This window comes from Setaria viridis, chromosome 7 (genome assembly GCF_005286985.2).
Source record: "Setaria viridis chromosome 7, Setaria_viridis_v4.0, whole genome shotgun sequence".
Taxonomy (NCBI): Eukaryota; Viridiplantae; Streptophyta; class Magnoliopsida; order Poales; family Poaceae; genus Setaria; species Setaria viridis.
Window position 1 is genome coordinate 4,651,308 of NC_048269.2, and position 11,335 is coordinate 4,662,642.

Genomic DNA, 11,335 nt, shown 5'->3' on the forward strand with positions numbered 1-11,335 from the left:
ACATCTAGATGGATCTATTTATAGCCGAGAGCTGCAACTACCACCTACCCAAGAGTTACTATGTGCCCGTGATCAATGCAGTCTGACGACTTCTGACTCTGCCCACGTGAAGGCACTTATGCCACAAAGGACAAAAGAGTATAGTACAGTCGTGCATCCACAAAGGACAAAAGAGTATAGTACACTTGTGTACCCTCAAAAGCAGAGTACTCGACAGCATTGTGACTACTCGAAACCCAGCACTACTCTAAGCCAAGCCCGACCTACATCATTATCTCGGGGGCTTGGAATACTCCGACCCCAAGACTTCGGGTTGGACGAGGCGGAGCTCTTCCCTCAAAGGGTCGGGCTCAGCCGACCCTAGGACTTTGGGTCGGGCGAAGCGGAGTAAACCACTCCTCCCCCACTTAAAGACGACTACTTCATGCAACAAGAGAGAACCAGCATCCATTTCTCAAAGTATCGTTCAAATTACTTGAAAACAACTACAAGAGTACATAAAAGTTCAAGGCTCTTCCGGAGAGACAAACTCTGACATCTTCGACGCGATAGGATCCGCCTCCTCGAGGTACTGCGCATATGCTTCTTCTGTGCACTTACAAGCCACGCCGTCACCAACCGCCGCCAAGTCTGCCCTCGGGTAGTAGGACTTCACGACTGTAAGGACGTATTTGCAAACAGCTTTGCAGAGTCCCGCCACTTTACTCGGGGCAGCCTTCAATCGCTCGACTAGTGATTGCGGCCTTGCGCCTTCTTCCACGGGGACTATGGCGTTTACCAAGTCTTCAGCTGCTATAGTTAGCTCCTGGAGTTCACCTCGAAGTCTTCCCAGGGTCTGGGCATGATCCCTGCATGCCACCATGGCCATGGCAAGCATCACACCATTCTGCATCTTCCTGTCCCGCTGATGCTCACAAGCAGCCTGTGCTTCCGTCAGCGCGGCCCGAAGACGTTCAGCTTCATCCGCCACTCGATCGTGCGCGTTTCTCCAGTCGAGGACTTGGCTCCTTGCAGCCGCCTCTTGCTTCTTGAGCTCTACAAGACAAACAAGTTCAACCACAGCCGACTACAAGCAGACATACTCGAAGTATGCAAATTACTCACCTTGATACTTTTTGTTCAGCGACTTGTAGCGGCTCTCCAGTTTTTGCTGCAGGACTGCGTGATCCGAATGTTCCACAGCAAAAGACTTCGCTCCAACCTCATGAACCCTTAGAGCTTCTATCAGTCGAGCACATTCCTGTTCCAATTGATGACTTCATTCCTGAAAGGGTCCGAGTATGCAAGGCAATACGATCAGTTGAAAGCCTCACAATTACTCGATCTATGTGACAACTCAAAGGAAATTCACCTAGAAGCTCCATAAAACATCGACGGCCCTCTGGAACTCCGAGTCAGATGGCAGGCTGAGCACTGGTCTTTGAGTACTCTCCGCAAGATGAGGAGTTGTACCCAAAGTGGCACCTACAACATTTGTCATCAGTCAACCGCTTGCTATGACTACAATAACGGAACCACAGAAACATACCTGGAGCAGTTGCATCTTTGGATTTTTCCACTACAGCCAAAGTTCCGCCAGTGGATGTTGCTAAGGTAGCACTCCCCGAACCCGACGCGGCAGCAGGAACCTCCACCGAACGGATGACGTCTTGAAGCATAGACATGGTAGCTCCAAGGCGACCGGTGTCAACTTCGGGTACCTCCTCAACAATTAAATCCTCCAAGGGAGAAGATAACATAGTCGGAGCATCCGACTCTACCCCTGTTTCCACAGGGATAGACTCCTCCGCATCTCTGCATCAAAAAACATCATTATATGACTTCAAGACAACTTAAAGGTATACACCGGATAAGCAAGCTCACCGAGTTAAGCGTGGCGGAAATCGCAAACGTTTCTTCTCGACAATAGGTGGCCAGGTAGTCGGCGCCGCAGGAACAGCCGCCAGCGCTGTCTTCTCGCCAAGACCTTTAAAGTAGAAGTCAAGACTCCAATTCAACTTAGACAAGCAAAACTAGTCGGGACAGAACGCTCACCACTGACGATCACACTGGACAACAAAGAACCAGTAGCGACTACTGGCGACACCTCCTTTGCAACACCAGCTGCTCCAGCAGGCAACCCCAAGACAGCCTGGTTAGTAACGGGCAGCATGGCGGCCGACGGAGTCGGTACGGATAGCTCGGGGGCTACTCCAACTTCTGTTGATGGCACCCTCTCTGGCACCATATCAACAGATACATTACCGACGTCTGGGTCGGTCACGACTACTTCTTCAGAAGCAGCCTCATCATCACCAAGCGCCGTGTCAACAGCCTTTATGACCAAGACAAATTAGTCACAACAATAGCGATTTCAAATTCATCAGCTACAGATGAGTTCACAACTACATACCTTGGTACCCCGAGACTTCTCAGGGGTTGAAGCAGACTTAGCCGCAGACATCTTGCGGACTACTCTGCGTTTCTTCACAGGAGGAGAGGGTTCATCCTCTGACTTCTCAGCAACAGTTTCTGACTCTTCTTCCAACTACTCCAAGTAGCCGGCAAGAACTCGAGACTACAAAAAAAAAGTCGATATTAACAACAAATATCACACGAGGAGAAAAGTACAAGTCAGGTGCAAAGGCATACCACTTCTGGCTCATACCAGGCATTGTACTGACGAAGAGCCACAGGGATCACTGGTACTCCCTGATAGTTCCTGAAGAACTTGGCCAACAGCGCCTCTACATCATCATCGGATATATCTTCATCGGACATACGCGATGGATCCTTAAGACCAGTGTACTCACTTCCCGAGTGAGCACGACTTTGAAGTGGCTGGACTCTTCTCTTCAGGAAGCTGGCCGCCACATTGATCCCAGTTAGACCGAGTGCCTTCAACTCGGTAATTTGTTGCATCAAGTGATCAAGTTTGGGGGTGTCTTCAGGTTCGCTCACCCAGTTTTCTGCATGCTTGGGCGCATGACCAGTCACCATAGGCAAGCGAGGATCATGGTTCCCGATGTAGAACCACCTCTTCTTCCACTCCCCATGGGAGTCAGTCAAGTTATACTCAATGTATGCGCCCGAGTTCCTGAGTTGGAACCCGGCGCCTCCAAAGACTTTTGTCCTATGGACACTAGGCTGCGGCTTACAGCAGAACAGCTTCCTAAACAACTCGAGATTTGGAGGAACTCCCAAATACACTTCGCAGAGATGTACGAAAATCGACATATGCAGTACACCATTGGGGTTCAAATGCACAAGTTGAAGCTTATAGTACTCGAGAATACCTCTGAAGAAGTCGGAGGTGGGCACTGCCAACCCCCTCTCCACAAAGTGCGCGAGCATCACTATCTCACCTAGATGTTCCTCAAATTGCCACGCATTTGGAAATGCGGGGCGCCACTCAAGAATTTCCTTCGGCTGCAGAAGCTTCGCATCCACTAGCGCTTGCATGGCTTCCTCCTTCATCACTGAATGTTGCCACGTTGCTCCAGACGGCGGCGGCGCAGTCTGGTTCGTCGGCCCCACCTTCGGCGCCGGCAGCACCAGTTCTTTCCCCTTCTTGGACTTCACCTTGCCCGTCGCCGGAGCCTTGCCCTGGATCTTCTCGGGTTTCTTGCCCATCTTCTTGGTGCGCATCCGACGGACTCAACCTCAAGCTAAAACGGCACTCACCCTCGGATCTCTCTCAAGGGGCGGCTATGGCGGCGGCGAAACTTGCAATGGCGCAAATGTGGAGCAGGAGAGCAGGGGAGGAAGAAATACAGATCTGATTACCGTACAGCACAAATCTAACCGAAAGGGGGCCCTCCAGTTTTATCTCCGCCAGCTCCAGTTTCCACGCGTCAGTTACGCAACGGATGGATTTTAAACAGATTAATTGCAGATTAATCACCTTAAACACTCAACAGCTACTATTTTCAATGGACTACTGACCACTTCAACGACAGAGATCGCCTAAGTGCTCGGGGTCTGCGGGTACCGTACCCGATGGTCAGTTTTTTCTTTTTCAAGATTTCCAAGGGTAAAAATAGACAAAAAGCTGGATTGACCCTAAGCGTGACTCTTCGACTCAACCTAAGGCTCGGGGGCTACTCCATATGGAGTGCGATTGACATCGCACTACCATATAAAAATTCTCGGAACAGAAACAACTCGAAGGAACAAGAAGAGTACCTTCCAGCCACGCGATAGTACTCGAGCACTTCGGTCTGCAACCTCTACGACGAACTACTCGAATAGTGCCCGCAGTGCCCAAGACTGTGGCGCACGACTACAAAGTACTCGGGGGCTTGTCGGGCATGCACACCAGGCCCACGAGTAAACCTTGGATGGCCCACTAAGGGGCGTACTCGGTTATGATCAAGACAAGGGATAGGCTTATCCCACTCGGACTAGTCATGTATGTATGGAAAACTACTTGGGTTATACCGAGTAGAACTCTGTAATTGTACTCGACTAGGACTCAGACTTGTAACTCTGCCCACCCGTGTATATAAGGGCGGGCAGGGAACCCCCTCAAACACGAACAACTCCAGTTCATCCAAAATCAATACAAACCAACACACAGGACGTAGGGTATTACGCGATCTAGCGGCCCGAACCTATCTAAATCGTGTTCCTTGCGTCACCATTGATTCTTTGATTCTCGACGACTCTTACCGCACAAAAGACCACCTAGGGTACCCCCTAGGCGGGTTGCCGGTCTAAAACACCGACAAGCATCACACAGTCTTCTATCCTTGGATACCCTGGATTAGGGTTGAAAACGGATCAGATACGAACGAACATGTATGGATACAAATACAGATAGTTATTTTTTTTCTCGAATTGAATACGGATACGAATAGTGTCAAGATGTGTCGAATAATGATATTCATTCTATTCGCATACTAATATCCAACTTTGAGTATCCAGATTCGGATACGATATGAATATTGATCGTCCGGATTCGTGTACGAACTATCCATTTAAGTGTCTGAACCTCTTTGGTCGGACGAACGGACGGATAATTTCCGTAACACTTTCATCCCTACCCTAGATATCTTGGTGGGCGGGCTTCTGTCCTTTCTTTGGCTCAGAAGGTTCCCATATTTCTTTCCTCGATACCCTGGATACCTTGGTGGGCGGCTTATCATTTTTCTTATAATGAAAGTTTTATTAATTTTCAAAGCATTACATCGAGCGGATACAATATCTTAAAACACTCCCGACCTCAGCATAGCGGGATGCACACAACGTAAAAGAAGATATAAAACATAACCTAAACATTCTATTAACAATCAATCCTCACGTTGGGTAAAAACTCCTTAGCCACTTGCGCCAATCGCATTGATACCAGAACAACCAAGTCCTGTAAAACCGACCTCCATAATATAATCCACGGTGCGGAGCCAGCGTATAAAAAAAAATAACCTACAAGGAAGAAAACTTATATTTTTTCCTCAAAGACTATCATTACTGCATAGACATAATAACCAACATATATGGACGCCGCTCCTAGCAGAATAAAAATAGCGGCTTAGATACTTTGCAGTACCCCGGAGCCAACTTCCAAAAATGTTAGACACATTATGAGGCTAAGATAGACCTTACGCTGTATATATAATAGACCACACAGCATCGAGCGAAATATTGTTTACACAAAAAATGTTGAATCGTCTCGTCCTCGTGACAAAAGCAAGAATTTTTGCTTCCATGCCAATTACGTTTTGCCACTACGGCATGTGAGCTAACAAGCTTGTGATCACAGGAAAGAACTAATTATTAACAACTAAATAGCGAAAGAGGATAAAGAGCCAGCACCAAAATTACATTTTAGAGCAGCGATCCTGAATCTTTGTAGAGATAGATTCAGGTTCATATCATCATCATCTCACTCTCTGCATATTCGTGCGTGTACTGCCCAACCATACACGTCTGCATCAGCTCGTTTGATAAGACGACAGGCCGAGATGCTAGCTGACAAAGCCTGCATGCCTAATCTAAATTATTGTCACATGCCTACAGATCCACCTACTTCGATGCTTGCATTGCCTACAAGTGCGATACAGAGATAGCAAGATATTTCAAGAGCTCAAAATAAACCATATCGCTGGGTCCTCAAGAGAGCTAGGGACGACGAAAGCTTGTGTTTGGTTCAAGACTAAACTTTAGTCTCAGTCCCATTTGAACGTTAACATACTAATTAGAAGTATTAAATATAGGTTAATTACAAAACTAATTGCATAAATGAAGGTTAATTCACGAGACGAATACGAATCTATTAAACCTAATTAATTCATGATTAGCACATATTTACTGTAGCATCACATGGTCAATCATGAAATTAGGATTAATAAATTCATCTCGTGAATTAGACTTCATTTATACAATTTGATTATGTAATTAACCTATATTTAATATTTTAATTAGTATTTTAACATTCGAGTGACGGAGACTGAACTTTAGGGGGTGTTTGGATACGAGGTCCTAAACGTTAGGATGGTCACCTCGGATGTTTGGATGCTAATTAGGAGGACTAAACATAAGCTAATTATAAAACTAACTGCAGAACCCCTATACTAATTCGCGAGACGAATCTATTAAGCCTAATTAATCCATCATTAACAAATGGTTACTGTAACACCACATTGTCAAATCATGGACTAATTAGGCTTAATAGATTCGTCTCGCGAATTAGACTCCATTTGTGCAATTAGTTTTGTAATTAGACTATATTTAATACTCCTAACTAGTATCCAAACATCCAAAGTGACAGGTACTGCAATTTAGTATATCCAAACACCCTCTTATTCTCTGAACACAAAAAAAACATACATGTCACCCCCACAACACAAGCTAGCAAGTAAAGCCGGCATGGACAAGAAGCGGGTGGCCATCGTCGGCGCCGGCGTGAGCGGCCTGGCGGTGTGCAAGCACCTCCTTGAGCGCGGCTGCCGCCCCGCCGTCTTCGAGGCCGAGGCCGTCCTCGGCGGCGTGTGGGCGCGCGTGCCGGACTGCACGGCGCTGCAGACGCCGCGGCCGCTGTACACGTACTCCGACTTCCCGTGGCCGGAGTCCGTCACGGAGGTGTTCCCAGACCACCGCCAGGTGATGGCCTACCTGGACGCGTACGCGCGCCGCTTCGGCGTGCTCGGCTGCGTCCGGTTCGGCCGCCGGGTGGTCGGGATGGAGTACGACGGCGTCGGCGAGGAGGACGTCGCGGCGTGGGAGGAGTGGGCCGGGACAGGCGAGGCGTTCGGCTCCGGCGACGGGGAGTGGCGCCTCACGGTGGCCGACGACGAGGGACATGTTGAGGTCAGTATAGTATTTCTGTATCTATATACTTCTTGGAATCATGGATTTTGCAGCATAAAATTAACCTGAATGGCAAAATATCTCTATCCATTGGATGAAAATACTACATGAAATTTGTTGCATCGGAAGATATTCCACTTTTTTCTTTCCTCGTATATATCCTTTTGTCAACAAAAGCTGTAACGCCGACGTCTTTCGAGCTGAAAATGACAAGTGCAGTCCAAAAACGCAAGCTATGGGCGCGATCCGGTGACAAGTGCAGAGGTTGGAAGAATGCAGCACAAACGTCCAAGGTGGCGGCAAACCTTTGCTGGTCGCGCACCTATTAGCTCCCTTACGTGTTAGATTTGAATGAGGCAGCTGTGGTGAAAGCTTGCGACCTGTTTCAATGCATCATGGATGATGCAGAGGAGACACCGGATTGGACTTTCCGGTCTATCGGTTCCCTTCATTAGTTTTAAATTTTATATAAAGGCTTTATATGGACTTTATCTGAAAATTGAGACTATCCGTTCAGTATTATAATTAGAATCATTTGTAATTAAAAAGTCAAAAATTCTATAGAATGAAATAGAGCTATAAGGATAAAAACTGTTAGCTTTTTCCCCTTTAAAAGATGACTGTTCCTGCAACCCAGAATTTCTTCACCTTTTTTTCTCCAGATACACAAGGCAGACTTTGTCATTCTCTGCATTGGGAGGTTCAGTGGTGTGCCCAACATACCCACATTCCCTCCAGGCAAAGGTCCAGAAGCATTTGATGGGCAGGTGTTCCACTCCATGGACTACGCCAAGATGGGCACCAAGAAAGCCAAGGAGATGATCAAGGGCAAGCATGTCACCGTCGTTGGCTATCTGAAATCGGCAATTGACATTGCTGCTGAATGTGCTGAAGCTAATGGTACAAAACAGAGTCCTCTTCACTTCTTATGCTGGTCGTATATATATTGGCCCATATAAATTGAATCATTTCAGGCTATATTATCTGAAGAATTCTGCATCACATTTTTTTAACTCTGCTAGCAGAATTTATAAAATTATCTAAATGAACATTTTAATGCTATATATACTGTTTCCTTGTTATTGTTGATAGATTATTCATCGGTATGTAGGACCTGATCATCCATGTACAATGGTGGTCCGAACAAAGCATTGGATCATACCAGACTTCTTTGCTTGGGGAATCCACATATCGCTGCTATACCTAAATCGCTTTGCAGAACTCCTTATTCACAAACCTGGTGAAGGATTTCTCCTTTGGATCATCGCGACCCTATTGGCTCCATTGGTAATAATGCATTTTGATACCCTTGTCAGAACTTTCACATCTGTCTTAAGAGTCTAGATCAATCACACATGCATCATGTGTGTTTTGCAGAGGTGGCTATTTTCGAAGTTTGCTGAGAGCTACTACTCCATCCCTATGAAGAAATATGACATGGTGCCTGATCACAGCCTTTTTGAGGCATTAGCTACATGTTTGATTGCCATAGAACCGAAGGGTTTCTACAAGAGGTTAGAAGAAGGAAGCATAATTCTCAAGAAATCAAAGACGTTCACCTTTTGCAAGGAAGGTGTTCTTGTGGAAGGTGAATCCTCACCGATAAAGAGCGACATAGTGATATTTGGAACCGGGTTCAGGGGAGATCAGAAGATCAAGGACATGTTCAAATCAGAGTACTTTAGAAGTATCGCAGTTGGGTCCACATCCACAACTGTACCTCTCTATAGGTAATTCTGTATGCACAATGTTACAATGCTGTGAATGTTTAAATTCTTCGTTTAAACCATTTTCTTTGATCTGCGACATGTAATTCACAGGGAGTGTATACATCCTAAGATACCGCAGCTTGCTGTTCTCGGTTATTCAGAGAGCATTGCAAATCTGTACACGTCAGAACTTCGAGCCAAGTGGCTGGCGCATTTCTTGGATGGTGGCATCAGATTACCAAGTGTGGCAGCAATGCAGAACGATGTCCTGGAATGGGAGAAGTACATGAAAAGGTATGCTGGCAGGTACTTTCGCAGGTCCTGCGTCGGACTCCTTCACATCTGGTACAATGATCAGCTATGCCGGGATATGGGGTGCAACCCTAGAAGGAAGAAAGGATTTTTCGCGGATTTATTTGGAATCTATGGCCCTGGTGATTATGCTGAACTTCACCCCAAAGAAGACTAGACCTTTGGGCTTCAACTCTTGTGGCAGTTATCTAGAACTTCTCTTCTGATCTGAGTATTACTAGTTAAATAAAGTAGGCTGTCACATCACATGTAGGCTATAGCAGAACAATAAGGATGTCCATCGTAGGACTTGTACAATCCGTATAGAGCTCACAACGAAGTTATCTTGAACTTCATTTTTAAGGTTTGAGTGCAGCAGTTATGTTCTCCGCACTTCGGTTAAACTTTGGTAGAGAATTCTACGTTGATCAATGGCAAGGTCTGACGCTGGCAGCCGACGACGAACCACATCGTGTCTTGGTGCCTTGGTGGTTGTCTTCCTGCAGGAGGGTACAGAGGTTTGGAAGAGAAACCTTCGGTTCCCTGGCTGGTGTTGCTAACCGCTTGGCTTCTATGGAACGAAAGAAATGATTGGGGCTCTTAGAGGTCACCCTATCTAAGCAACGCAGTTGGTGAAGAAGATCATGGAGGAGGAAGATCTTCGGTGCAGAGAGCTGGATTGATCCGTGTTGCCGATGGAGCAGTAAGTGTCGTTGTTGCAGGTTCAGTTTCAATCGCAATGGTAAACAGGTTGAAGACGAGTTTCCATGTCATATCTCGTTAGAAGCAAGTTTAGAGACGGATTGGAACTTTGTAACTTGGTCGGACTCTCTTCTTCATGATGGAAAATGCGCAACACCGTTCTCGTAAACTAAAAATAATTTTGTTGATTGCTCAAAAAACTGTAAGCATCACGGCACTACTGTAAGATGCATCAGAAATTGAGTTTCTACCTCAAAATGAACAAGATGCATCCGTATAATCTTTAGTTTACATTTTTCATATATTATGTCCAAGTAACTATCACACGTGTAAATGACGGATTTTGCTATTTGCTGGGGCACCCCTACTTGTCCAAGTAGTGGTCAATTTCTGTTTTTAGCCAATATCCCCCCACCATTCTTTAATTTTTAGCAAATTTCCTCATGTGGTCCTACGTCTTTCCTTTTGGGGGCTAGTAGTTTCCACATCTTCCCATTTTGGGATGTTCCTTCCCATGTCTATTTCTTATTGACTAACATTTTTTAGTCCGAATTGATTCAATGTTTTTATCTGAGATTTGTTATTTCAACTATTTCTTATAAGAAATGTTGAACTAACATTTTTCTTGTTGACTTAACTTTTTACAACAAGTAACTAAATATTTAAAAATTAAAGGAGAAATATTTTTTTCTTTTATTGGTGATCACTACTTAGTAATCTATTGGAAGCTCAGGAAACATTTGATATGGTAAATCCCTCTCCTCCTTTATCTTTCTCAAAGCCTGTGCTGCCAGTTCTTGAAAATTATTGGCAAAATAAGCATTTTGGTCACTCAACTTCATCCCAAGGGTCAAATTCGTTCCTCAACTTTCAGATCGTCCAATCTAATCCTCAACTTTTATTTTTAGATCAAATTTGTTCTCGTACTGATGTGGCACTTTAGCATGCACTTTATGCTAAAGACTAATGCAAGAGGTCATTTTTACCCTTGGCTTCTTCTCATCCTCATTTAGCTGCAGTTTGACAGGAAAAAACACTTTGCTCTTGGTACTGGTACTTGCGGCGTAGCTGCTGCATCATGTACACTACTCCCAAAAGTGATAAAATGATAGCTCTAATCAAGAAGTTTAGGCATGCATGTTAATGCCGTTGCACAAACAATTTTGGGATTTGCTTGTAGATGGGCCAATGCTCCATGTATGTGCTGTATAATAATCGTGGGTCACGATGTATGTGCGTGTGGGCAAAATAATTAGGACTAAGCTTAATCCCTATCCTGACCCGTGACTAATTCTAAAGCTGAAGTTTACGTGCACCATTTCATTACCACGAAATGGTTTGATTTG

At 45.4% G+C, this 11,335-nt stretch overlaps 1 protein-coding gene across 1 annotated transcript; it reads left to right on the forward strand.

The window, feature by feature from the left end:
- Positions 1–6,793: 6,793 nt before the first annotated feature.
- LOC117862386 (probable flavin-containing monooxygenase 1) lies at positions 6,794–9,680 on the forward strand. Its single transcript, XM_034745843.2, has 5 exons — positions 6,794–7,287; positions 7,950–8,187; positions 8,399–8,574; positions 8,665–9,017; positions 9,108–9,680. Exons 1-5 carry the CDS (start codon positions 6,808–6,810, stop codon positions 9,463–9,465), a joined length of 1,605 nt encoding a protein of 534 aa, XP_034601734.2. The 5' UTR covers positions 6,794–6,807; the 3' UTR covers positions 9,466–9,680.
- Positions 9,681–11,335: the final 1,655 nt, after the last annotated feature.

What these genes read in the sequence shown, in the direction of transcription:
- LOC117862386 (XM_034745843.2), top strand. Translation starts at nt 6,808, where the DNA reads ATGTCACCCCCACAACACAAGCTAGCAAGTAAAGCCGGCATGGACAAG. An exon ending in ACGACGAGGGACATGTTGAG is followed by an intron (nt 7,288 to 7,949) that starts GTCAGTATAGTA and finishes TTTTTTCTCCAG; the next exon opens with ATACACAAGGCAGACTTTGT. An exon ending in ACAACTGTACCTCTCTATAG is followed by an intron (nt 9,018 to 9,107) that starts GTAATTCTGTAT and finishes TGTAATTCACAG; the next exon opens with GGAGTGTATACATCCTAAGA.